The following is a 26809-nucleotide window of genomic DNA, read 5'->3' as shown; positions in this document are numbered from 1 at the left end:
GGCCCCAAGGATTTCAGAAAAAGGGTGTGGACCCCAAATGGTGTTAAGTATAACGGGAAAGGCTGCCCATGCAAACCTGGGTTGGTAAATTTGTGTATGAACATCAGGCAATTCCAGCAGTTTCGCCCCGGGAATGGAGCCACTGCCCTCCTTCCCAGGGAAACAAAGGTCAAACACACCCAGGCCTGGAGATTTCAGGGGCGAGGAGGTGAGGGCTGCGATTAGGGTCAGCAGACACCTGCGGAGATCTGTCCCCCTGACAGCTGAGGGCACAGCAGGCCTTTCCACGCTGGGCTGGAGTCTGTCCATCCTCACTCCCGCTGCCCCCAGGAGACCAATCTGGCAGGGGCTGGGGACCCGGAGGAGGTGTCCACTGCAGTCCTGTCCCTTGACGAGCCCTGCTCGTCTGGACAGGGCCACTGCTGCCTGGACTGGCGGCCCCTCGTGCCCTCGCAGTGGGCGGCGGGTGACGCGAAGCGGGCCGAGCCGGGGCGCTCCTGCCTCTCTCCAGGCATTCCCATTTCCATCCCACTCCCCACCCAACCCAGATGCTCTGTGTGTCTGCACTACAGGGCTTTCTGGAGCAGCGGGAGGAGCTGGTAGCCCTTAGAGCCTGCTGAGAGAAGCAGATGCGTTTTCAAAATAAATAATATTTTTAAGTCCCCTCTTTCCACTCCAAACCCGGGAAGCGGCAGAAGAGAATATGTGAAGACCCCGTGCCCGCCTCTGCCTGACGTGGCCCTCCGGGACACCGGGCTTCTCAGTGGCTCGCCCGGGCTCACAGCTGCTGTGGGATGCCCTGCTCCTTGTAGCCTGTAAGGAAGAAGCAGAGGAGAGATGGTCAGACACCCGGTTCCCTCAGCACTTCTCCAGGCGGTGCCCCCAGACTAGAATATGCTAGAACTTATTCACACAGAGGTGTAAATGACTGCCAAGGTCATTGGCTTTTAACGGGAAACAAAGGGATGAATGGAGAACAATGGATCTTTGGGTTTAGTGGGGGATATATGAGAGGAGGGTGTCTGCTGCAGATCTGGTGGGGCTTGGAAGGTTATCACTGTGCTCCTGAATCCACACCCTTGAAGCTACTGCACAAAAGTGGCCCCAGCAGACTGGCCTGCTGTGATTTCCCAACGCGGAGCCTTGGGAGAAGGTACCAGGCAGGCTTCCCCAAGTGATGGGCATCTGGTACATGTGGACCGAGAGGAGGAAAGAATTAAAAAGGAAGACAGCGTACACAAGGCAGGAGCCGAGTGTGCGTGCTCCATCAGCTGGACGCCTCGGACACTGGCCAAGGCGACTGATGGCTTCGAGCCTTTAAAGCCTTGGTGATGATTACGAGGACATGGGAAAAAATTGACCACTGTTGCTATTAAGGAACTGATGCTAGTTTATTTGAGCATGAAAGGGTATTGTGGGTTTTTTTTTTTAAAAGACATCTACTGGGCTTCCCTGGTGGCACAGTGGTTGAGAGTCCGCCTGCCGATGCAGGGGACACGGGTTCGTGCCCTGGTCCGGGAGGATCCCACATGCCGTGGAGAAGCTGGGCCCGTGAGCCATGGCCGCTGAGCCTGAGCGTCCGGAGCCTGTGCTCCGCAGCGGGAGAGGCCACAACAGTGAGAGGCCCGCGTACCACAAAAAAAAAAAAAAAAAAAAAAAAAAAAAAAGACATCTACTGAAATATTTAAGGGTGAAATTATAAGTCTGGAATTTGCGGAGTGGTTACCCCTATTAGCTGGTAACTCAGCCCACAGAGGAGCAGCAGTGGACTTACATGTAGTTTTTCTCTTTATTTACCAGATATTCATCAAATTTAGTTGTTTGGGGTAGAGGAAGATGTAGGGAGTAATCGATGAAACCAGAGTGGCCATGAGTGGATGATGGTTAAAGCCAATATGTGCGTTTAGGGACTCATTGTACTAGGCCTTCTACTTGTGTCTATGTTTAAACATTTTCCAAAATAAAAAAAAAAAAAGAAGCTTCTGAAAATAGAAGCTTGTTGACCAATTGGGAGAGGGGGTGTTTGTGTGCATTGGGGGTGCAGGGCAGGACAGTGAAGGGGAGGCCCAAGGCAGCCCAGGCATGTGGCCTGTCATCCCCCAACAGACTCACCTTGGGAAACTTTGGAGCAACACAGGGTTATGAGGCAGCATGAGGAAGAGGAGAAAAAGAGAAAGAGAAAACAGTCTGAAAACAGAGGCCAGAGGGACTGCCTGAAATATAAAAAGAGGGAGGATGCACAGTGCGGCCCAGGAGATGGAAGCGGGCCGTGGCCAGTATTCAGAGTGACCAGCCCCTGCGGCCAGTGGCCAGCCCCAGCAGGCGTGTGGACTTGGCTGCAGGAGCGCACAGAGAGCATCCTCCCCTCCCTGGGGGTCATACTCGGTGAGACACTGCCAAGAAGCTCTCTCCCCTTCCCTCCCTATCTCAGCCAAGGCCGCTCTTCTGCTCATCTCTGCCCCTCACTCTTCTCCCACCCCCAACCCATGTTTGTCTTGAGATGGAATTCTGGATGGACCCCAAGAGGGATGGGTACAGGACAGGTTTAACTGTGACAACCTAAAGATGTTGAAGTGACCCATCCTGGCCCCAGCCCAGCTCTGTCTGAGCCACGGGGTTTGCCTTTTATGTGGACAGGAGCCACATATATAAAACCTATTGCTTTGGGAAAGATCCAGGTGGGGGATGGTAAACAGACTTTATCTTGCAGACATCTTGGATCCATTGATAGTGACTGCCTGAAGCCCTGTGTTAAGAACATGTAAGACTATTCAGCAGAAAGTGTCATGATTGATTAGCAATGTCTGTCATGGGTATGGCAGTAGAGAGAGGCTCTCGTACAACTACCAAATATTTATTGACCCACAACCAATACAGGCTGTTGTTGACTGTTATTTGTTATTATTCATATAAATAGAGCAGCGGCCTTGTAAGTTCCTGATTTTAACTTCTACTTTGATCTATATTTCTCTGATTCACCTCTTAGGAGGTTTTTCTTGATGGTACGTTTCTTGATGACACCCCAGGCAATGCCAGGTAAAAAAAAAATCACCCTGTATTGTTATAATTGAAAAGTTCCCTTCATTTTCACAGGACGAGGCTGGAGTGACACCGGAAAGAACAGCCCCTTATCCAACTATCTACCAGGACAAATAAGTCAATTGTGGCTATTCTCTTCGAGGTAGTCATCCTGGGATACACACACTGCATTGTTGCTCAGGGCAGTTCCAGCCCACAGCACCATCTCAACAGTGGCAATTACTCATCCTTTGAGGGTGGGCTTACTTTTTGGAGAAAGGGCAAAGGCACCCCTTGCTGAGATAGGTGAGCAAGTCTGGTGGCCAGGTGGGGTACGTGGGTAGCGGTGAGGTGTGTTGGGTTTTCTGGTGCAGCCCTCAAGTCCATCCCCCAAACAGTGTTCTAAAAAGTCTGACACAAAGACAGCATCCCTGGAACCAAGGAGGTGACCCACAGTGAAAGCTTGGATCGGGGCGGGGCGGGGGGGGGGAGAGGGTAGGAAGGGTGGGGAGGTGGGTTCCAGCACTTGATTAGCCTGGCGCCAAATACGGCCCCGACACCAGCCACAGAAGAGGGATTTCTGCTGAGTCAACAGCTAGGGTGGTGGAAGGTGAGGAAGCGACAGACCCCCATCTGCCCTTCTCGGGTCTCTGTTTCCTCCTTCAGGAGGTGATAAGGGGAGTTCTTGAGGCTGTCTCTAAGATCCAGACCCCTGTGGGTCCCGGTGTCAAGCATGACCAAAACAAGAAAACCAGGAAGCTCTCGGGGTCAGATTAGGCATCAACACATTTATTGAGACCCACCCTGTGACACAGGCTTGTGCCGCTGTAACAGGAAATTTCCTTACTGACATGCCCCAGTGCCTGGCCAGACAGTTGTGTGATGAGGAGATGATGTAGTAAGAGGGGTCGGGGCTCCTATTGGGTGGAGATGGGGCAGCCGTCACAGGCTTTCCATCTGCCGCTGAGGAAGCCTCTGAGAGCAGAGGCCCCTTCCAGTTTCCAACTGGGACCAAGGTCAGGAGCTTACAACAGGCCTCTCGGGAAGCACCCAACTCCCCCTGGGAAATTGTCAGACTTGGCTTCTCAGGACTCACAGGATGACAGGCAGCACTTCCGTCCAATTAGCGATGTTCTGCACCCCTCCCCACAAATGCAAGTGGTCCGTGGACAGGCCCATGGGGCGGGGCTCCCATGAGGGGCCTGCCTTGGTCTCTGCCTGCTCTGCCCACTTTCCGACATCCTCCCTGACAGCAGCCCCTGCCCTGAGAGCAGCTCTCCACAGCAAGGAAGGACGGCTCCTCAGCTTCTCCCTGCCCAGTGTCCCCCTCCCTCTTCTCTGCCTGCCCCTGTCTCCCAGCTCTAACTTTGGGATGCCCTGGCAGTCCAGCATCCTAGGCAGGGGAGGAGCTGCTTCCAAGCAGCCTGTCTGACCAATCTACGGGCTCTGCCGAGCTCGCTCATGCTCAGGGACCTGCATTTTCTCCGGCCTGGCGGCTTAATTGGTCACTGACCCGAGCCTTGCTGGGCCCTGGCATCTGTGTGTGCCCTGAATCTTGGGTCCTCACAGGATCCTGAACTCAGACTGGGTCAACTAGGAATCATTCTAGATCGCTCTAGAGCCCCTGGCCCCTGGGCTTCCCCTCCTGCTTCTGCTGTCCTTACCTGGCACAGCTCACCTCTGGCATTGACATTCCACCTGTCAATGGTTTTGTCAGGTGTAGGACACAGTAGGAGCGTGGGGTGTGGGGAGAAGGGCAAAGTGCCTGAGGAGACGTGGTCCTTGTTAGGACCTGAGGCCTAATGAGGTAGACGGAACGTGTGACAATACAGGGCCATGCACAGGGGCACACGGTGACGAGTACGGCTGCTTAAAATATGTGTCTGTTTTAAGATCTCACTAGGTTATTTTTAAAATGTTAATCAAGTCTTCTCTGGTAGTTTTGTGTCCAGATCAAGTTTGTGTTAAGTGACTGGTGAAGGTCCACTGCATACAAATTAGGAAGAGTAAGGCTTTAGCATCAAGGAACAAAAAGCTTAGTTTAAAAGAAGTTGAAATTAGGCTGTTCTAGTTGTAGAAAAAGTTACAGTGTTTCCTGAGGGCAAACATACCCAGTGGGCTTTTCCTTCTGTCTGGAAACGGCATGCTGGGGGCACAGGGGACCTGAGCTGACGCGGGCCACACCCCTGCTACCGCGGTTGTCAGCAGGACTGTTTCTGAGCTGAACGGGGGCTCCCTCCCTCCCTTATTCACGCCCTTCCCCTCCGGCTCAGGTCCCTCAGAGTCCCTGCAGGCCTCGGGGCTGGGCGTGCGGGGAGGGTCCCGGAGGCAGATCGCCCTGCGACGCCCCCATGCCCCGAAGCATCGCAAACACCCAGACCACCCTGGTCCCTGCCCCTCCCCCAGCCCTGCTCCCCGCATGCCGGCCCGCTCCAGCGGTTACTCACTGGCGAGGATGACCATGTCCATGCCCCAGAAGATGCTCATAATCCAGCCCACCATGACGATGGCCGTGAGCATCTGGATGAGGGCCGCGGCGATGTTCAGCCAGAAGACGCAGCACACGTGCCTGTCCGGGAGGTCAGTGCGGGCGCCACACAGCACGGTGAAGGCCGAGACGAACGTCCCTGTGAGAGGCCGGAGGGGACAGCCTCCTGAGGGCGCTGCGAGACACAGCGGCACGTGCGCTCATCACTAGCGCATATCACAGCGGCACGTGCGCTCATCACATGAACTAGCGGTTCACCCTCCGGGAGCTCCGAGAGAGCGGCCTGGGTGGCACCTTCCGGCTCAGGCCACCTCTGCTGCCCATACTAGAGATGCCAATGTCCCAGCCTGGAGGAGGCATGGCCGGGGGATGCCAAGGACCCAGCACAGTCCTGAGGCCTCTGGGGGAACACAGAGGCCACAGGACAATTGGTCCCTGCCATTAAGGAACGATGGTGCAGCCACTTTTAAGGACAACAGACAGCGGGTGGAAAGGGCACCGACCTCGTGCGGCAAAGATCCTCAGGGCCTAGCAGTTCAGAGGTAGGAGCTGCTGCCGCTGAGGTGACACAGAAGCCACCCACAGGGTAAATTCAGGAAATGACCCCCGGCACACACGCTGATGGCGGGTGCCAGCAGAGGGGAGAGAGCACAGGCCAGGGCATATCCTGAGGGGGCTCCCCCAAGCACCCCAGACCTGAAAGGGGAAGGACAGAGAGCCCGAGATTTACTGGGCAGCCACAAAGCACAGAGCAACGTGGTGGGTGTGTCCACGGTCTTTACCTCGTCCCAAACTTCCCAGAGCCCTGCGGGTACTATTGCTGCATTTACTGACATTTCTCTCCAGCCAGGCTTTTATCTACACAGGCTCGGAGCCCCTCAATGACCCTGCAAGGCAGCTGGCCTTCCTTCTATTTGTATGAGTTTCCTATGGCTGTTGTAACAAGTTACCACAAACTTAGTGGCTTAAAACAACGCAATTCTGGAGATGAGAAGTCTGAAACAGGTCCGCAGGGCTGGGTCCTTTCTGGAGGCTCTGGGGGACCGGAGGTTCCCTGGCCTTCTCCAGCTTCTTGAGGCTGCCTGCACTCCTTGGCTCGTGGCTGTGTCGTCAAAGCCAGGAGCTGCACTTCTCTCCTCTCTGACCTCAGCTTCCATCCTTACATCTTCTCTCTCTGACTCTGATCCTCCTGTCTCCCTCTTATAAGGACCCTTGTGATTCCATTGGGCCCACCGGATAATCCAGGGTAATTCCCACATTTTAAGACCCTTAACTTAGTTACATCTGCAAAGTCCTTTTTACCATGTAAGGTACCATATTTGCAGGTTCTGGGGACCAGGGTATGGACATCTTTGGGGGGGGGTGGCATCCTTCTGCCCACCACACTAGCTTACATATTGTATTAACCAGGTGTTTCTGATGCTTTGATATCTGGGGCCTTGCTGACCCTGGAGAGAACCCCTCCCAGAGCTAGCCAAGTCCTAGAGATACTAAATGACTTTCTTACGCAAGCCAACCAATCCACAGCCCACACCCAAACTCCTCCTTTATGGACTCTCACACTCTGGGTCGCTCCCCGCTACCCTAATCACCCAGAGCCAGGTACCAGACCACTAGGGCAGCCCCTACACCCCAGAGACCACTGAAATGATTCAAACTAGCCAATCCTAAACCTGCTTACCCTGTGTTGCCGTTCCTTCCCGTGGAAACCACAGTAAAGGCTCCTCCCCACGTTTTCCCCTCACTCCCTCTGCCTCCTAACTGTGCTTTCTTATTTGCCACCCCCGAAGTGCGGTGTGCCCCCTCCTCTTAGGAACTGTGAGTATCAAACTATCTTTCCTGCAAACTATTATATATAGAATGGATAAACAACAAGGTCCTACTGTATAGCACAGAAAACTGTATTCAGTATCCTGTGATAAACTATAATGGAAAAGACTATGAAAAAGAATATATATATGTATAACTGAATCACTTTGCTGCACACCAGAAATTAATACAACATGGTAAATCAACTATACTTCAATAAAACTTTTTTTAAAAGAGGAATGTTAAAGAGAAAAAAACTATCTTTTCAGTGGCCATGATTTCCTGATCTGTTGGCCTCACCATACCTAACTAATAATAAAATCTACATTTTAAAGCACGCACACACACACAATCAAGAGTTAAGTATCTTATCCAAGGTCACACTCACAGGTGGGCATTGACCCCACCGCTGTCTGACGCGGATGGCCATGCTCTGTCATCCTGACCTCACAGGTGACGTGACCTGGGAGAGCGGGTCCAGATAAGAACGCAAGCCACTTGGGAAATCAGCCCATGATTCTCACGTTCCTACTTCTCATACTTCCTGCTCCTTGAGGAAGCTGCTCGGCAGGCGGGGATTGGGGTGGACGGAGTGGGGGGAGCTTTGATTCCCCTCCTTCTCTGCACCCTGGCTGCTGGTCCTTCTTTGCCCAAACTTGGTGGCTCCTACTGGCTTCCTAACGTGGCCTTTCCCTCAGCCCACACACTCGTGCCTCAGATCCAAGGCTGACCCCTGAGTCCACCAGGCTGATTTCTGATCCCAACCCTGCCCCGTCCTCCTCTTCATCCGAACACCTGCCACTGCTTGTGAGTGTTTCTGCCTCCTGAGCTACCGAGAACTCCTCTGAGGTCCCAGGTGGCATCCCATCCACCTTTCTGCCCCCAGCCCAGCACAGCGCCTGGTGAACAGCAGGTGGGATACGGGGACCCAAAGAAATGCAACCCGTGTGAAGTTCATCCTCAGACCACCTGCATCATCGCCTGCAGTATTTGTTTAAAATGCAGATGCCTGGGTGTCCGTCCGAGAGCTGGATGTCTAAGGGGTGGCCCAGGAATCTGCATTTCTAAGCAAGTTTCTCCTTCCACTCAAATAATGATAATGCTCACTAAAGTGTAATTACCAAGGGTTCAAGATCAACCAAACAGATTCAAGATCAAGATTCAAGTCTAAACAGCCCCTCTGTGTTCCTGACGCAGCGCCAGGGGTGGCCCTCTGGGAGATTTGGGGAGGCAAATGCTGTTCTCCCACTCTCACCAAATGGACAGTCCGGTTTTTTTTGGTTTCTAAAAATTTATTTATTTTTGTCTGTGTTGGGTCTTCGTTGCTGTGCACGGGCTTTCTCTAGCTGCGGCGAGCGGGGGGATACTCTTCGTTGCGGTGCGCAGGCTTCTCATTGGGTGGCTTCTCTTGTTGCGGAGCACGGGGTCTAGGCGCACGGGCTTCAGTAGCTGTGGCACGCGGGCTTAGTTGCTCCGCGGCATGTGGCATCTTCTCGGACCAGGGATCGAACCCCTGTCCCCTGCATCGGCAGGCAGACTCCCAACCACTACACCACCAGGGAAGACGGACAGTCCGTTTTGTCAGCAGGGTATTGAGTAGACTGAAAGTGTCTGAGATGACTAAGACAAACGAAGAAAGCAGAGCTGAAAAATGATGGGGACACGAATTCAGGGCTTGGTAGTGGGCACGGGAGGAAACAGGACATAGGGACCATGAGAAAGTGTGCGCCACCATCCTTCGCCTCTGCTCGTGTATTATGCTGTGGGATATGAGATGAACACAAGCTGACACCATTAAAAAAGAGAACACCACTGAAGTAGAAAGATGGTAGAAGGTGAACACAAGCACGTGGGGGAAATATTCAGTAAAATTAACAGAGATATCATCTACTGCACACCCACAGTGTGCTGCAGCATGTTACCTTCTCCTAACCACACTACCTCTAATCCTTACGACAGTTGGATAGCGGTTCCCACCTTATAGAAGGGGAAACCAAAGCTCAGAAAGGCTAAGTGACTTGCCCACATAGCAGAGTGCAGATTTAAACCCACATCTGTCTAGTGTGGAAGGCTGAGCTCTTTTCAGTCTAGGAGGCTGCATCCTTACATTAAAAATTAAGGAAAATTATGGAAAACAGTATGGCCCTTCACAAAAAAATTAAAAATAGAGTCACCATATAACCCAGCAATTCCACTCCTGGGTATATACCCAGAAGAACTGAAAGCAGAGTCTCAAAGAGATATTTGTACACCCATGTTCAGTGCAGCATTAGTCACAATAGCTGAAATGTGGAGGCAACCCAAGTATCTACAGATGGATGAACAGACAAGCAAAATGTGATCTATACAGACACTGTAATATTATTCATCTTTAAAAAGGAAGGAAGTTCTGACACAGGCTACAACATGGATGAACTTTGAAGATATTATGCTAAGTGAAATAAGCGAGTCACAAAAAGACAAATGTTTTCTGATTTCACTTGTATGAGGTACCTAGAGTAGTCAGATCATAGGAAGAGAAAATAGAATGGTGGTTGCCAGGGGCTGGGGGAGGAAGAAATGAGGAGTTATTATTTAATGGGCACAGAGTTTCAGTTTTGCAAGATGAAAGAGTTCTGGAGATGGAAGGTAGTGATGGTTGTACAACAATGTGAATTTGCTTAATGCCACTGAACTGTACACTTTTTTTGGTTTTGTTTTTTAAAATTTATGTATTTTATTTATTTATTTTTGGATGTGTTGGGTCTTTGTTGCTGCGCACAGGCTTTCTCTAGTTGCGGAGAGCGGGGGCTCCTCTTCGCTGCGGTGTGGGGGCTTCTCTTGTTGCAGAGCTCGGGCTCTAGGTGTGCAGGCTCAGTAGTTGTGGCTCGCGGGCTCTAGAGCACAGGCTCAGTAGTTGTGGCGCACGGGTTTAGTTGCTCCGCGGCATGTGGGATCTTCCCGGACCAGGGCTCGAACCCGTGTCCCCTGCATTGACAGGCGGATTCTTAACCACTGCGCCCTGTGGAAGTCCCGTGAATGGATTTATAATATAAAAACATCGTTTTAATCTATTCAACCAGAAGTTTTTTAAAATGATTTTAGCACCCTTTCATATGAAGAGGTGTTAATTACTTTAAATGAGTCTTACCCGCTAAAGAACGGACCCTCTCCAACAGCGACGGGTTAGTTCTAACTTATTGCATGAGCACCAACCACGAGCCCGTGCTGGGCCCTGGGAATACAGAGTGCAGCAGGAGATGGGGCTCGGCCGGGTCCCACTCCGGGAGCTCACATTCTGGTGGGGACACTGGGTCACAAAAGGAACAGTGACGAATCTTGTTTGGTTTATCAGAAAAGGCTTCACAGAAGAGAACGTGAAGTGGGGAGAGGTCTGGAAAGCTGACGGGAAACATTCAAGGGGAGGAAGAGGGGAAGTGCATCCCAGAGATGACCCAGTGTGTCCGTCTGGAAGCTCAGAGGGTGGCAGGGGACTTTGAGGGCACAGGGAGCTGAGCATAGGGTGCAGCGTTCGGGGCAGGGATGAAAAACGGGGCTGGAGGCGGGCAGGGGTCAGACTGCAGAGGGCCCCGAGGGACTTGCTGTGGGGCTCGACTTCCTCTTCTAGGCAACACGCGGCCCCGGGAAGGGTTTCAATGGGGAATCACAGACCAGGGTTTTGACTCCCAAGGGGAGGATGGGGCAGAAGGGGTGAGGCAGAGGCTAGGAGATGAGATGAGGTGAGGTGGTCAGGGAGGCATGGCAGTGGGGAGGGGAGGCGGAGAAGGACCCCCAGGAGGGGATGGTGTCCCGGGGATTGGGGGACCTGCTCCATGTCGGGGAAGGGAGAAGGGGGCACAGGTGGGTCTGGGTGTCTGGTTTCCCACACTCTGTGATGAGGGTTGAGCCACGAACCAGGTATGGAGCCCAGCGAGGGTTGTGCCCATAGGCTGAGCAGAGCCGAGCTGGAGACAGAGGCTGAGGGTAGCACAAGTCACCAAAGCGAATGATGTCACCCGGGGGGTCATGAAAAGACCCAGGGGGACATTAAGACCACAAAGGGGACAGAGCGGGGCCGATCCGAGAGGTGAGGGAGAGTGTCCCAGAAACAGAGTCTCAGGGAAGAGAAGCTGGTGGACAGGGTCACTTACCGCAGAGAAGGAGAAGGGACAGCGGGGTCCCGGGTCTGATTAGGTCACGAGCAGCCTCAGAAGGGGGGCTGAGAGGATGATGAGGAGAGAAGAGAATGTCAGAGGTTTGAGGGGAGAATGAGGTGAGGGTTTCAGAACACAGGCGAGGACCACTGTGTCAGAAGTACTTGGGAGAAATTTCAGCTTGTCTGTCTGCTGAGAAGCCGCCAGAGAGGGGAGAGGATGAGGACATAACCAGATAGAGGGTAAGTGGGTGGCGAGGTTCTCGATAAGGTGAGAAGGTGAGGGGTGGGGGGGGGCCTACAGCAGATTTCCCAAACCGGTTTGCGCATTAGAATTCTCCAACTGAGGTTCATGCAGATGCAGGTCGCAGAGCTGCACCTCCAGACCACCAAGGGCACAGTGACGCATCCAGGGACGGGTCCAGGGATTGCTTGTTTGAAAGGACAAAAGAAACAGTCCCCCAGCTGATTCTAACTCACAATCAGGTTTGAGAATCCTTCTCCGAGGGGCGGAGAGACTGGCTTCCTGGTTACAGAACCGGAAAACCACAGAACCTGGTAGGAAATTAGTCCGTGATTCCGACCTTTCACTCTGTCCCACGGCATCTGCCACGTGACCCGGCGCTGAGTCAGTGGAGGTTACCCTCTGCAGCAGAGGCAGGGGCCCGGCCATAATGTTTCTGGGGGTGTCAAGGCCCGGCCAACACTAATTGGCATAAAGGAAAAGGATGGTAATGAACTGAACTGTCAACCCCCAAAATCAGTGTGTGCTCTAAGACACCTGCAACTTAGGCATGGACATGTGCTTTGCATGTCCTACAGGATCCTGAGGAAGAGAGGAGGGTGGGAGAAGCCTGAGGAGGACTCCACCCTCACCGCACAGAGATTTACAGCAAAGACCCCCAAGGACTTTGCAGCCATAGCCCTCTCTGGCCACCATGGATCTGCCGAGGTCACTGGCTTCCCCGAAGAGCTCAGGGCTCAGGCCCCAGGCGCAGGCAGTGGGGAGGGGAGAGCATCCCTCCACTTCCATCCTGGATATCCCAAAGCGTCCTGGGGGAGGGCTCCTGGTTCCCCCGCTCCCCCGCCACTCTTCTGTCAGGTGCCAGAAGTGGGCTGACAGTTTCCCATCAGCAGAGGGGCTGGCTCTGCTCTATAAGATTGAGCCTGGGGGCTGAAATCGTCCTTCATGAGCCCCGTCAGGTTCAGCTTGTCACATGACTCACGTGAGAGAAGTAGAAGGTTCTGGGCTCAAGGGGGGGCTCTCAAGGCCTCTTGAACTCAGGGGGAGAAGGGCAGAGCTGTCCTCTGAAGAAGCTGCTCCCCAGAAAATGCGCTCCCCTGGGACAGAGACCAATAAGTCCAGCTGGATCCCAGCCATCATCTGCAGCTGGCTCTGCGGTCATTAAGATGTGCTACTCGTCAGTGGCCGAGACTTACACCTGGACCCCCTCCATCATTCCTCCAGGGAGGGCTGGTTGAGCACGGCTCTCTTACCAGCACAACCTTGAACGTGACCTTCGGGGGAGGGGAAGGAAATGTAAGGGAAGGCTTGGCCCGGACTTCACAGCTGATTCAGAAGGACAAGCCACACCGTACAAAACACGTCCCACTGCTGACTGTGTGTTCCAGTTCACAGCCAGAATAAGATAAACGGCAGACCACGTTCAGGGTCAAACTCAGCCCTATGAGATTTCAATTCTCAAACCTGGAGGTGGGGGCATAAGAAGCAATGGAGATCGTGCTAAAAATACACCTTCCTGGGCTACACCAACCTAAGATTGTAATTCAGTGTGTCTGGTCATCATCTTTTCATCATTGTGCAATCATTTCAACGGGAAATGGAAAAGGAAAGGAAAAAGAAATGACTACAAGTTCACAAATGATTCTGGACAAAAGTCCTAGGAAGACAGAATCAGGAGGGTTTAAAAGTGCCTGTGACAGCCACTATGGAGAACAGTATGGAAGTTACTTAAAAAAATAAAAATAGAACTAACCTATGACCCAGCAATCCCACTACTGGGCACATACCCAGAGAAAACCATAATTCAAAAAGACACATGCACCCCAATGTTCATTGCAGCACTATTTACAATGGCCAAGACATGGAGGCAACCTAAATGTCCATCAACAGAGGAATGGATAAAGAAGATGTGGTACATATATACAATGCAATGTTACTCAGCCATAAAAAGGAACGAAATTGGGTCATTTTTAGAGACGTGGATGGACCTAGAGACTGTCATACAGAGTGAAGTAAGTCAGAAAGAGAAAAACAGATGTTGTATATTAACACATATATGCGGAATCTAGAATAAATGGTATAGATGATCTCATTTGCAAAGCAGAAATAGAGACACAGACGTAGAGAACAAATGTATGGACACCAACGGGGGAAAGGGGAGGGGGTGGGATGAATTGGGATTGACATATATACACTACTGACACTACGTATAAAATAGATAACCAATGAGAACCTACTATATAGCTTGGGGAACTCTACTCAGTGCTCTGTGGTACCTAAATGGGAAGGAAATCCAAAAGATAGGGGATATAGGTATACCTATAGCTGATGCACTTTGCTGTACAGTGGAAACTAACACACCATTGCAAAGCAATAATCCAATAAAAATTATACTCCAGGAAAAATTTTTATACTCCAGTAAAAATTAATTAAAAATAAAATAAAAGTGCCTGTGGCCTAAGCAAGCCAGGGTCGGTCTGCAGAAGATAAGGCCTTGGTCCTGGATGGGGTCCTGCATGTTCCTTCTGTCATCCCGGCTCCTGTGGTTCTGATTTCTTAACAGACGGGGCAGAAAGGGGAGAGGCTTTTGGACATTGTGTGTTCACATGTGCTTGTGGGAAGGCACGGTCTGTTTTTTCAGCCTGATAAGTCGAACAGAGTCTGAGAAGGCTGTGCTAGGCGGGCAAGGAATGCACGCCAGACCAGTACAAGCGGGACCTCGTGCGTCTCAGAGAACGAAGGGTATCGCTGGGAGCCGAAGGACAGTCAGCCCAAGGTCCAAGGCTGTGGAGGTCTGTGAGGACGACCGTGTCCTCCTCCAGAAAGTGTTTCGTAGACCCAACACCATGCTTCTCGTGTCCTGGCCAGCAAGGAACTTGCAAAGAGGAGACCAATTATAAAACCAAGAGAGAACAGTGCAGGCAAAACACGGACAGTTCTAGTATTTTTGTCATCCTGACCACCCTCAACGTCTTCAAAACAAATCTGCCTTGTTTCTTCGAAACAAAGCTAACTGCATCCCTCAAGAACAAAACAAAAAGGCCACATACTTAAGGGGAGAAGATATTTGCAAATGATACATCCAACAAGGGGTCAATATCCAAAATATACAAAGAACTCATACAATTCTACATCAAAACAAGAACACAAACGACCCGATTTAAAATTGCACAGAGGAGCTGAATAGACATTTTTCCAAAGAAGATACACAGATGACAATTTTCCAAAGAAGACATACAGATGACACACGCAAAGATGCTCAACATCAATAGTCATCAGGGAAACGCAAATCAAAACCACAATGAGGTATCACCTCACACCTGGCAGGATGGCCGTCAGTAAAAGGCAACAAATAACAAGTGTGGGCGAGGATGTGGAGAAAAGGAAACCCTCCTGCGCTATTGATGGGAATGTAAATGCAGCTACTGTGAAAACCAGTATGGAGGTTCCTCAAAAAATTACAAACAGAACTACCATACGATCCAGCAATCCCACTTCTGGGTATTCATCTGAAGAAAATGAAAACAGTAACTTGAAGAGGTATATGCTATGTTCAATGCAGCATTATTTGCAGAAGCCAAGGTAGAGAAGCAACCTGTGTCCATCAATAGATAAAAGGATAAAGAAGATGTGGTATGTGTGTGTGTGTGTGTATATATACACACACACACACACACGCACAGTGGAATAGTACTCAGCTATAAAAAAAGAATGAAGTATGCCATTTGCAACAACATGGGTAAACGTAGAGGGAATTACGCTAAGTGAAATAAGTCAGACAGAGAAAGACAAATACCGTACGATTTCAGTAATATGTAGAATCTAAAAAAAACCCAAAACAAATGAACAAACAAAACAGAAACAGAGGCATAAACACATAAAACAGAGTCTGGTGGTTTGCCAGAGGGGAAGGGGTGGGAGAGGAAAGAAATAGGTGAGGGAGATTAAGAGTGACAAACTTCCAGCTACAAAATACGTGAGTCCTGGGTATGAAAGGTACAGTGTGGGTAATCCAGTCGATAATTATGTAATATCTTTGTATGGTGACAGATGGTAACTAGACTTATCAGGATGATCATTTGGAAAGGTACAGAAATATCGAATCCCTACGTGGTATAACAGTAACTAAAATAGTGTCATAGGCCTATTACACTTCAAACACAAACACACACGATTGCAGAAAAAGAGATCAGATTTGCGGTTACCAGAGTCAGGGGCTACGGGGAAGGGCAATTGGATGAAGGGGGTCAAAATGTACCAACTTGAGGTTCGTTGTAAGATAAATAAGTACTACTTATGTAATGGAATGTACAACATGATAAATATGTAAACACTGCTCTATGTTATAGATGAAAGCTGTTGAGAGAGTAAATCCTAAGAGTTCGCATCACAAGGGAAACATTTTCTTCGATTTCTTTAATTTTGTACCTACATGAGATGACGGATGTTCACCAAACCCACCAAGGCGATCATTTTGTGATGTGTATAAGTCAAACCATTATGCTGTATACCTTAAACTGATATAGTACTGTATGCCAATTATATCTCAGTAAAACTGGAATAAAAATATATTTAAAAAATCTGCTAGTGTCTTTGCCCCATAGATCCTGGACCAGTGGCAAAAGGGTTTGTGAACTGTTCTCTCCATTCCAAACAGCACAAAGATCCCTAATGAGGTCGCAGCAGCCCATCAGAAGGCGGCTTAGAAGTGTGTGGCTGGAAGCTCATCATTTTAGTGCAGTAACTGGGGTTCCCTCCTGCTGTTAGCATCTCCTAGGGGCTGTTCTATCCACCTCTGATCAATTAGAAACAAGAAAGTGAATTTATTATGACTTAAACATTTCCAAGCATCAATTTCATGGAAGAAAAATAATGAAGGGTGGACAGATGGGCCTTCTGTGCTCCCAGTAAAGAGAATGTGTATGGTACCCAGGACCACTTCACCATTAGCCCCAGCTGCTACCCCACACCCGGTGCCCCCTCTCCTCTCCACTCTCCTTAGTCAGAAAGTACCAGCTCGGGATACCCTCTCTGTATTCCTCCCTGGCCCTCAGGCAAATGCTGAGGAGTCACATGGGGACCCGAGGATTGAGGAGCTTGGAGAAAGGCAGCCAGGAAGAAGCCATCAGATGGATAAGGGGGCTTGCAAGGGAGACCTCGGCAGGTAACAGTCCTGGGTCGACACCACAGCCACTGAGGGGCCTTAGATTTTCCAACTGAAAAGCCTCCGTGGCTTAAAGGAAGGAGGACAGGAGCCCCTCCGGCTGCCACTAATAAATCTGTCATCCTTCCATGGAGGGCAGAGAAAATGAGACCAGCTCCCTCCTCCGTCCCTCTTACTGCCTCCACCGTGACATCAGGCTGATTGTCCCGCGGATGGGCAGGTTGACTGGAGCAGATAATTAATTTTAATGGCACTGGGCATTGCATCAGCCTCCCTGTGGCTGTTAGCACATCTCCTCTGCCCTCAGCCTCCCCTGCCACATCCCTGATGGGCTCCAAGATGTGCTCCCAGCCCTAGACGAGCTGCAGGACAGAACTGGACACCTTAGGTCTCTCGGGGGCCCCAGAGAGGCCCCAAGATCTCCCCGGGATCTTAAGCCTGAGCAGAAATGCAACCACGTGGAATTTCTCGGTTCCCCAGTTCTGAACCTTGTCAGGACAGATTCTGGCTTAAACGGCAGAGGGTAAACTGAGGAACTGGGGATAGGACCAGGAGGGTGGCTATGCAATGACCAGGGCTAGGAGTGTCCCGGCCCTCAAGAATCTCACAGGATGGTGAGAGAGAAGAAGCCACGGAACACAACCTGTGTGGTCAGTCCTGGGGGACAGCGCAGAGGCGGGGTGACCCCACGTTACAAAGGGGGGGCTCTGGCGTCAGAATTCCGGCTGATCCCCCAGAAGCCTAGACAAGTGACCTAACCTCTCTAGACCTCAGTTTCCCCATCTATGAAGTTAAGGTAATGATAGTAGCCTGCCTCATAGGGATGTGAGGACTGAATTCATGCATGTAATACTTGGAACACCCTCGTGGGAGCAAGGGGAGGGCCCTCACCCCGACCAGGGAGACCCAGAGTCTTCCCCAGGAGGCAATGCTGGAGCAGAACCCTGAAGAAAAAGGAGTTATTCTCAGTGAACATGAGTGAAACTGAAGATCTCCATGAATCCTGCTCTCCTAGCGGCTTGTAGCCAGTGGTACTACTCTTCACTCTACCTTAAAACAAAGTTTACTACAGTTGCCGAGTTCACTGTGTCAGCCTCACGGAGCCAGAGGCTCGGCACGCATCCATCTGCCACGGTACCATGCAGCCAGTAAAAGTTATAGTTATGACAACTACGCAGCAAGCCAGGCCAGTGCTTTAAGTGAAATTACAAAAATAGTACGTATACTGTGCAGAGGACTATTTAAAAAATATTTACGCTGTGGACAAGGATTGGAGTGCATTAAAGCAAAATGAGAATTGTTTTGCCATGGCAGGATTAGAGGTAGCTTCTTCTCTTTTTTCAGAAACAAATTCTCTTTCCAGTTAAAAAAAGTTTCAGGCACCTGTCAAAATCCAACTCTGCTGTCCGCCAAACAGCATTTTACTGCTGACAGAGAAAACCATGTGGCAGTCGAGCCAACTAGGGGACAGGTGGCATGCAGACACCTGACACAGAAAATAAATGATGCCATGTGACCACGTAAGGGCTGTGACAAAATCCCCGGAACTTCCAGGAACACCTCTGGAATGCAGCCCCCAACCCTACGGCGTCTTTCCCACTTAAGCAGGGAAAGCTAGGCTATCAAGCTAAATGGGAGGCTTGGGCTCACCTGCTGGAGGTGGGATGAGAAGGAGGATGCTCCAGGTTCCTGTCTGGAAGCCAGGAAAGGACTCCAGTCCCAAGAGACCTGGAGGAGCCACGGTGGGTTCATTTAGGAGGCCACGCGACAGCAAGAGCAGGAAAGGAGGGGGCTGGGCTGAGCGGGTACCCCAGCCTCCCGGAGGACTGGGGAGGAAGGAGGGAGGGCGGCAGGAGGCCTGTGTGGGGCTCGTGCTCAGATGCTCCCTGTCTGGCTGGGGACTCCCTGCTGGCCCAGCAGGCACACCTGCTCCTTCCTGGAGCCGTGCCCTGCAGGGTGGCCCGTGTGTGTGTGCTTCCGTGACAGGGACAACTTCCTGCCCGGGCTCCTGGGACTAGACTCCTGTTGGCTCTCTCCAAGCAGGGCTGACGTTGCAGCTCATGGCACAGGAGCGTGCCACGCTGGCAGAGAGGTGTTGTCAGTTGTGGTCTTTATTTGGGAAGGAAGCAACTCAAACAGGCTCAAACGACACAGGGATTTGTTGGTTCACATAATTGGGAACGTCCAGGAAGGCGGTGTGGGGCAGTGGTTAGGCATGTAGGCTCGAGAGTCAGACTGCTGAGTGTGATTTCTGACTATCATTTACTGGCTGTGGGAACGTAGGCAAATGACTCTGCCCCTGGAGGCCTGTGCCCTCATCAAACATTTGTACACCTATTGCCTCATCTGTAAAGTAGGAGTTATAATAATACCCTTATCCAGGGCTCTCTGTAAGGCTTAAAAGAGATTACGCATTTAAAGTGCTTGGAACATACTAAGTCCTTAACCGCTGTATGCTGTCTGATTATTAATAAGAATTCAGGATTGGCTTGATTCCATGACTCGGTGATTCAGCAGGGACCCAACATCTTCCATCTCTGCTGTGTCTTCCATGGTATCAACTGTATCGCAAGACCAACTTCCCTCATGGTGACAAAATGATTGCAGCAACTCCAGTTTTCACATCTACATACCACTTGTCCAGAGAAGACAGAACATTTCTGTCCCAGTGTTCCGAGCAGGAGTCCTGAGATCTACCTAGATCGGACTGTGTACGTCACATACCCGCCCTTGAACCAACCATTTGTCAAAGAAAGTGGAAGGTACTTACTGGCTTAAGCAATTGGGCCCACCCCTGGAGCTAGAAATAGGGTCAGATTTCCCTACAACGCCCAGATTGTGTGAAGGAGGTGTCGACTTCTGAGTGAAAATCTTAGTTTGGGGGGGAAGTGAGAAGAGGGTAAAATGAGGCTGATAAGTGGTCTTTGATGTTTGCTAACAGAAATGTGTTACAAAGTCCAGCAGAGAAATGACACATTGGACCATCATTTTTTAAATGGAGGTGTGGTGATTTTAAAAGATCGCCCCAAATTCTTTGACACTCTTCCATCAAGAGGTGGGGTCTAAATTCCTTCCTCTTAAACTGTGCTCTGTGGCTGGCCAACAGGATATAAGAGAAGTAACACTGTGCTAGTTTCCCAGGTCAGGCCGTAACCAACTGGTACTTCCACTTCCTGAATCTCTACCTTCGCACTCTTAAACCCAGCGGGCATGCTGTAAGGAAGCCCAAACTAGCCTCCTCAAGAAGCCACGTGGAGAGGTGTGTAGGTGTCCAGCCAACAGCCCAGGTGAGATCTCAGCTGATGGCCAGTATCTGCCACCAGACATGTGAGTGAGGATGCTTCCAGATAAGTCCAGTCGCCAGCCATCAAGTCACCTTGGTCTTTGAGTCTTCGCAGCTGAAGCTCCAGACATCATGGAGCAAAGATGAAATATCCAGTGTGTCCTGTCCAAATTCCTGACCCACAGAATTGATGAGCCTCCCACAAGGCTTTTCTCACACCACTAAATTTTGGGAGGTTTTGCTGGACAGCGATAGATCATTGGAACAGGGGTGTCACTGAGCAACATGTCAGTGGTGGGGAAGGAAGGGTAGCAGGAAGTGGGCCAGGCTGTTTGGTTCTTACAGCGCTCATTTACCACCTGACTCCAATCCTAGAGGGCCAGTTCTGCTTGCCCCCTGGGCACTGGGTGCCTAGTCCCATCCTCCACACCGAGCTAGGACAGCCGCCGACAGTCAGGGATTCAGTTAGGACAACACCACACTGGAGCAATGTTACTAGAAGTACTCAATACTGTCAAAACATAGGGCTGCCGGCCACGTATGGTGTGACCTTTGACCCACACAACTGGAGGCGGCAGCCGGGGACAAGAGAGGCTCATTTGCCCTGTAGCTGGGCCACTGTGACTTCTGTGTCTCCTGGACAGTGAACTGATGCCCTCGCCTCCCCCTCCAACGCCCCACTCCATCGAGGAGCAGTACAGTGGACCCCGGGGCTATGGGGAAAGAGAGAGGAAGGGGCCAGTGAGGAGGGGGTCCCTGAGGACCGTGCCAGGTGGACAGGGACAGACTAATAATTCACTGAGAAGGAAGAAGAGAGAACTGCTTCTACTGTCCTTTCTGCCAGATACGTGTGCTTGATGTCTACAGAAAGGTCCTTTCCCGACCTTTCAACGGCCACGTGTATAACCGTTATTACGATTCTGATTATGGATCTATAATGTATCGAGCATTCGTTAGAGGTTAACATTTTACTGTATTACCTCACCCGGTTCCCACAGCAAGCCACGTCTTTATCCTCATTTAACAGACAAGACCTGGAATACAAGGTGCATTAACCAACTGTAGTCGATTGCAGAAGTGGCCCCAATTCTCTACTCCCTGTACCCATGTCCTTCGCCATGTGACTCTGCACCTCTGCCCATGAAAAGAATGTTTCCCCACCCTTTGGCTCCAGACCGGCCTTGTGACTTTCATGGGCCGATACGTGGCTAGAAGTGGCATCGTGGCAGTTCTGGGCCGAGGCCACAGGGCAACACGTTCCTTCACCTGCTCTCGTGGAGCTCCGGCCAGCCGCCATGTGAACAAGTCCAGCCTGTCCTCTGGGGGATGAGGCCACGTGGAGGAGACTCCAGCCACCCGGCCATCGTGGCTGAGAACAACCACGCCTAGCCCCCCTGAACCAAGCCCACAGTGCAACCCACGGACTAAGTAAATGGCCGCTGCTTTAAGCCACTACATCTTGGGGAGGTTTGCTATGCAGCAAAAGCTAACTAAACACCAACTGTGCCTGTTTTCAGAACCCAGTGGACGCCAGGAAAGGGGAACGAGAGGCCAGAAGACTGGAGGCCCTCAGCTCCATCAAGAGAACAGGAGGGAGGGGAGGACCCAGGCTTTGGCTGCAGAACCTATCCTGGGACCCGAGAAAGGCTTTTCGGAAAATAGCCAAACAAAATTGGTCTGGCTCCCCATGGATTGCCCTCCAGAGGGACCACCTCTGAGGCAGCATGTACTTGCTGATTTCTTACAGGGGCCAAGAGGAGAATGGATTTGATAAACCTACTTATTTCAGGAAAGGACCAAGAATTAAGCCAGCTGTCCTGATGGAGGCCTTCCCTCAGGTCCGGGAGGCTGGGACTTGATCTCTATAGGACAGGGGCCACACAGCTGTCCCAGCTCCAGCCTCAGTATTGGTGGAGCTGGGGCAGCACCCCTGGGATGAAAGCTTCCAAAGGAGGCTGGGAATGTCCACCGTGGCTGCAGGGTGACTCAGCTGAGGGGCCCACATGGCAGGGACGCGGAAGCTGTGATGCTCAACGGGGCAGATACATGAGTGGGGAGGGAGGGGAGGGCAGAAGCTGGGCGGTCTGCAGTTGGAAATGGAAAGAAAGAAGATTTCAGTGGAATCCCAGTTGCGAAGGGGACATCTACATTACTACCCAAGGTGACTGGCCACGGTCAGTCCAGAGAATGGCTCTGCCAGAGCCGTTGCAGCTTCTCCGTGACCCGAGGGCGCCAGGCTAGGCTCAGGAGGGAACTCGCTAACGGGTGGTGAGTCTCCCAGCCCGGCCACCTACCCACCAGCCAACTCTTCTCAGCCGATTTTGCTAGTTTCCTATTCTTCTCCCCGCCCACAAGCTGGCTGTCCGTCCGTCCGCCCCCACCATCTTCTCTGCTTACACTCCCTCCCGCTGTACAACCCACCTGAACGCTCCAGCTCGGAGCCTGGGTGGTGCCGCGAGCAGCCCACGCTCCACCCGGGCACCACGGACCTCCGCTCACCGCTTTGTACTATTTGCAGGTAGGTCGCTCACCACGGTGCAAGCCTTTCGAGGGCCCTGGCCTTGTCTGGTCCACCTTTGAGGCCCCTACGTTGCCTAGAAGCATAATTGGCACATAGAAGGTACTCAAGTGTCTAAGGAATCTGAATGGAGCACAGTGAGGACAACCCCTGGCTGGAGAGTGGTCCCAAGAAGTTACACTCTGCCCCCCACACAAGCTACGAGCCCTTCGAGGGGTGCAGCCAAAAGGTAAGGAAGCTGACTGTGAACCCAGCCTACTTGGGTCTGAGCCCTGGCTCTGCCCCTTACCACCTGAGTGACCTTGGACAAGTCACTTAACCTCTCTGGGCCTCAGTTTCCTCATCTGAGGATGAGAGCAATCATCTCTACTGCTCTGTGCTGTCATCAACATTACAGGAGGTGTTTGGAGCTTAGAACAGTACAGGGCACCCAATAAGTGTGACGGAAGTGTGTGCTTTAACTCTTAGGACACTAGAAATAGGGTGTGCATTTTGCTCCCCTTTATCTTCCAGGCACTGGTGCGATGCCTGGCACGTGGCAGACCTTTAGTACATGAATAGATCTCCACAGAGGCGGCAGCTAAGGCCTGAAGATCTGTGTGTCTACAGAACCGGGCAAGATGTGTTTGTGAGTTTCTACATCTCCACTGGGTCCCCATCCCACACCCTGACCCGCTTCTGTGGTCGGCACACAGCTCACATTAGAGCAGTGCCCTCGCGGGACCATCTTCCCTGAGAAGCTCAAGGTTACGCAAGCCAAGGAGCTGGATCCACTCTTTCTGGTCCCTACAGATGAGAGATGGCCTGAGGTCCTGGGAAGACAAACTGACTGCCTGCACATGCTCCAAAGCCTTGGGCTGTTTAGGAAAGGCCGCATGGTAAAGGAGAGCAGAGTCACATCGTGGCCTCCAGCCCTACTTGGACACTCATCGCTCACTGCAGGACCTCGGCCATCACTTCCCCTCTCTAAGCATCCTCCTACTCCTGGGATGGTTATTATTACTGATGTTATTATTATTATTATTATTTTTTTTTTTTGCGGTACGCGGGCCTCTTACTGTTGTGGCCTCTCCCATTGCGGAGCACAGGCTCCAGACGCGCAGGCTCAGCGGCCACGGCTCACGGGCCCAGCCGCTACCGCAGCATGTGGGATCTTCCCGGACCAGGGCACGAACCCGCGTCCCCTGCATCGGCAGGCGGACTCTCAACCACTGCGCCACCAGGGAAGCCCTACTGATGTTATTATCGGCACCCAGCAGTATTCAGTCCCCAGGATGTTCGATCTGGGCACCACTTTGCCTTCTGAAATGGAAATGACGTAGCTTCTTGGGGGCTGTGCAGTCCAGGAAGTACTCCCCACCCTCCCTGCAGGCCTGGCAGGGTCCGAGAAGGAGACAGGAAAGGGACAGAAGCCCTCGGGCGACAGCCTGACAACAAGAGACCAAAGCCCTGTTGAGAAGGAGCTACATGAACAGCATAAGGACTTTATGTCCCAGAGTTTCCCACACCCTAAAAGTGGACACAAACAGACCCAAGCGCACATCAAGGAACGTGTCCTTAAAGAGTTTTGGGAGACCATAGCCCCCTCCCCCGCAATGAAATGGCAGGAACATTTCAAGATATGTGAACCATTATTCCACACAGATAGTCGCCCCAAAGTACACGCTTCATTCCCTGAGATGCTGTGACTGTTTTGCACCCACACCGTCAGGACAGGAACACGGCAGCAGACCCTCAGAACCCACACCAGGATTCAGACTCATAGGTCTTGGTCACAGTTCACCCTGATGGAAGTCAGAATACTTGGCTCAATCGCTCACTTTATTCACCTCGCTTGGGTGCAAACTGGCTCTTTCCAGAAATTAATTTCACCCTCCTTGGGTGAGCTTTCTGGGAATGATTTAGAATTTTCCAAAAAATGTGCCGCCGACCTTGAGAGCAGATCCCCAGGGCATGAGCTTTTTCTGAGCAGCGGCAGCCCTGCTAAGACCGGTGACACGCAGGACAAGAGGATCGCCCATAAATGTGCGTCTTGTAGGTGAGGAGTTATTTCATGTCCCAGTCACCCCCTCAAAGGCGATGGCGTCCAAAGGCAGAGCACACAAGCGTTGGGTAAACACAAAAGCCCGTTCCCTTGTGTCCCTTTCCGGTGCTTCCCCAGTGGGGACGGGCAACGGCAGGTTTGGATGCTGGAGGGCAGTGGCCACCTTCAGCATCAACAACCTCATCTCTAGAGGTGACATTAGAGCAGAGTCAGGCCTACCCTGCACTCCTAGACTCAGCACATCATCTGCTGCAGTGTTGCACGCCACCTCCACAGGGCTGGAAGAAGTAGGTGCAGATGGAGACGGGCATCGGCACTTATGCAGACACACTGGTGGAATGGCAGGTACACCAACCAAGGTCCTGGGGCTGGTCAGGGTGCATGGATAGTGCAACTGGATTTGTTACATTATATCTATATTTACAGTTAATGGCAGGCTCATGTCATTCTTGAGGCTGATAAATTGCCCTGTTGTTAGGCTTTTTTTCCAAAGCGCTTCGAGGGTCTAATCCAGGAACATAGCTGCTTGGAGATGGTATCTCTTGGTATGCTTTGGGCTGAGTGTGACACAAAGCCAACTCAAACGAGCTTGAGTGATGTGAAGTGTGTATCACCTCAGATGATAGGAAGTCTAAAGGAGCTCGATTGTGTCCCCAAGGGCCCAGGCTCTTTCCGTACCTGCACGGCCACTCTGAGAGCTGGCTTCAACCTCAGGCTGTACACAGATGGCTGCGGCAGTTCCAGAGATCTCAATCCAGACATGACACTGTCTGCAAGAATAAAGATAACCTCTTCCTGTGGCCCTCTTTCACGCTCGAGGAAACATTTCCCTAATTAATGATCATTGAGTCGCCTGTCAGTTCCTGAGCCGGTCACCCATAAGAGAGTTGGAATTATAAGACTGCCTTGGACTAGTCATCTTGGTGGAAAGGATGCTGGGAGTCAAACTCCCGCCCACCACACACAGCCTTTACCTGGGAGCAGTGGGCCTCTCTCCTTTCTCCTCCTGGGCACACCTCTTCCCAGGCAAACAAATCAATCCCAGAGACTACTACGGTGAGATGTCACAGCTAGACATCTAGAGAGACCCTCAGAACAATCACTGCATTTCAGAAATGCCCTACCCAAGTGTGCATCACTGATGAATGCATACACAAAATGTGGAATATATACAATGGAATATTATCCAGTCTTAACAAGGAAGGAAATTCTGACAAGTGATACGACATGGATAAAACTTGAAGACATTATGCTAAGTTGAATAAGCCAGTCACAAAAGGACAAATACGGTCTGATTCCACATAGAGACAGAAAGAATTGAGGTTACCAGCGGCTAAGGGAGGGGCAGTGAGGAGTTACCGTTTAATGGATACAGGGTTTCCATTTCAGATGATAAAGTTCTGGAGAGTGGTGATGGGTGCCCAACAATGTGAATATACTTAATGCCACGGAGTTGTACGCTTAAAAATAGTTAATATGGTCAATCCTATGTGATGTATATTTTACCACAATAACAAAAGTCACTTTTGGATCTCTACTAGTCGGCAGCCTCAGTGAGAGGTGAGCCTTTGCCGGGGACGTACACACCCCGCACGGCAGCCACTCGGGAGCCTTGATCCTGTGTAATCTCGCCATGTCTTAATTTAATTTCATCATGGCTTCTGGCATATGGAAAGAATTTTTTTTCGTCTCTGACTTGAATGCCATTTTTGTTTGTTTGTTTGTTTGTTTTTTGCGGTACGCGGGGCTCTCACTGTTGTGGCCTCTCCCGCTGCGGAGCACAGGCTCCGGACGCACAGGCTCAGTGGCCATGGCTCACGGGCCCAGCCACTCCGCGGCACGTGGGATCTTCCCGGACCGGGGCATGAACCCGTGTCCCCTGCATCAGCAGGCGGATTCCCAACCACTGCACCACCAGGGAAGCCCCCTTGAATGCCATTTTGATTAAAGAGGTCCAACCTATAGGGAGGCAGTGTGTGAACGCCAAAATCAGGGCCACTGACCCCCCACAGGGGCACTCACAGCTGGGGACCCCAGAAGACACAGCCTGCCACCCCATCCCCTGCCCCTAGTACAGCTCAGTCCCTCTAACTCTGCTCCTGCAGCCAC

General features: G+C 51.4%; 1 protein-coding gene across 1 annotated transcript in view; it reads right to left on the bottom strand.

The window, feature by feature from the left end:
• Nucleotides 1–778: 778 nt before the first annotated feature.
• Nucleotides 779–26809, bottom strand: part of STUM (stum, mechanosensory transduction mediator homolog) — a gene marked incomplete at both ends in the record, with an annotated part of 60105 nt that continues 34074 nt past the window's right edge. Inside the window, 2 exons of the mRNA XM_082677917.1 lie at nt 779–813; nt 5466–5645. Coding sequence (XP_082534043.1) covers nt 779–813; nt 5466–5645 — 215 coding nt within the window. The remainder of the gene's footprint in view (nt 814–5465; nt 5646–26809) is intronic.

This window comes from Grampus griseus, assembly GCF_964374135.1.
Source record: "Grampus griseus genome assembly, chromosome: 1".
NCBI classification, from domain to species: domain Eukaryota; kingdom Metazoa; phylum Chordata; class Mammalia; order Artiodactyla; family Delphinidae; genus Grampus; species Grampus griseus.
This window is presented reverse-complemented; position numbering and strand designations above follow the sequence as displayed.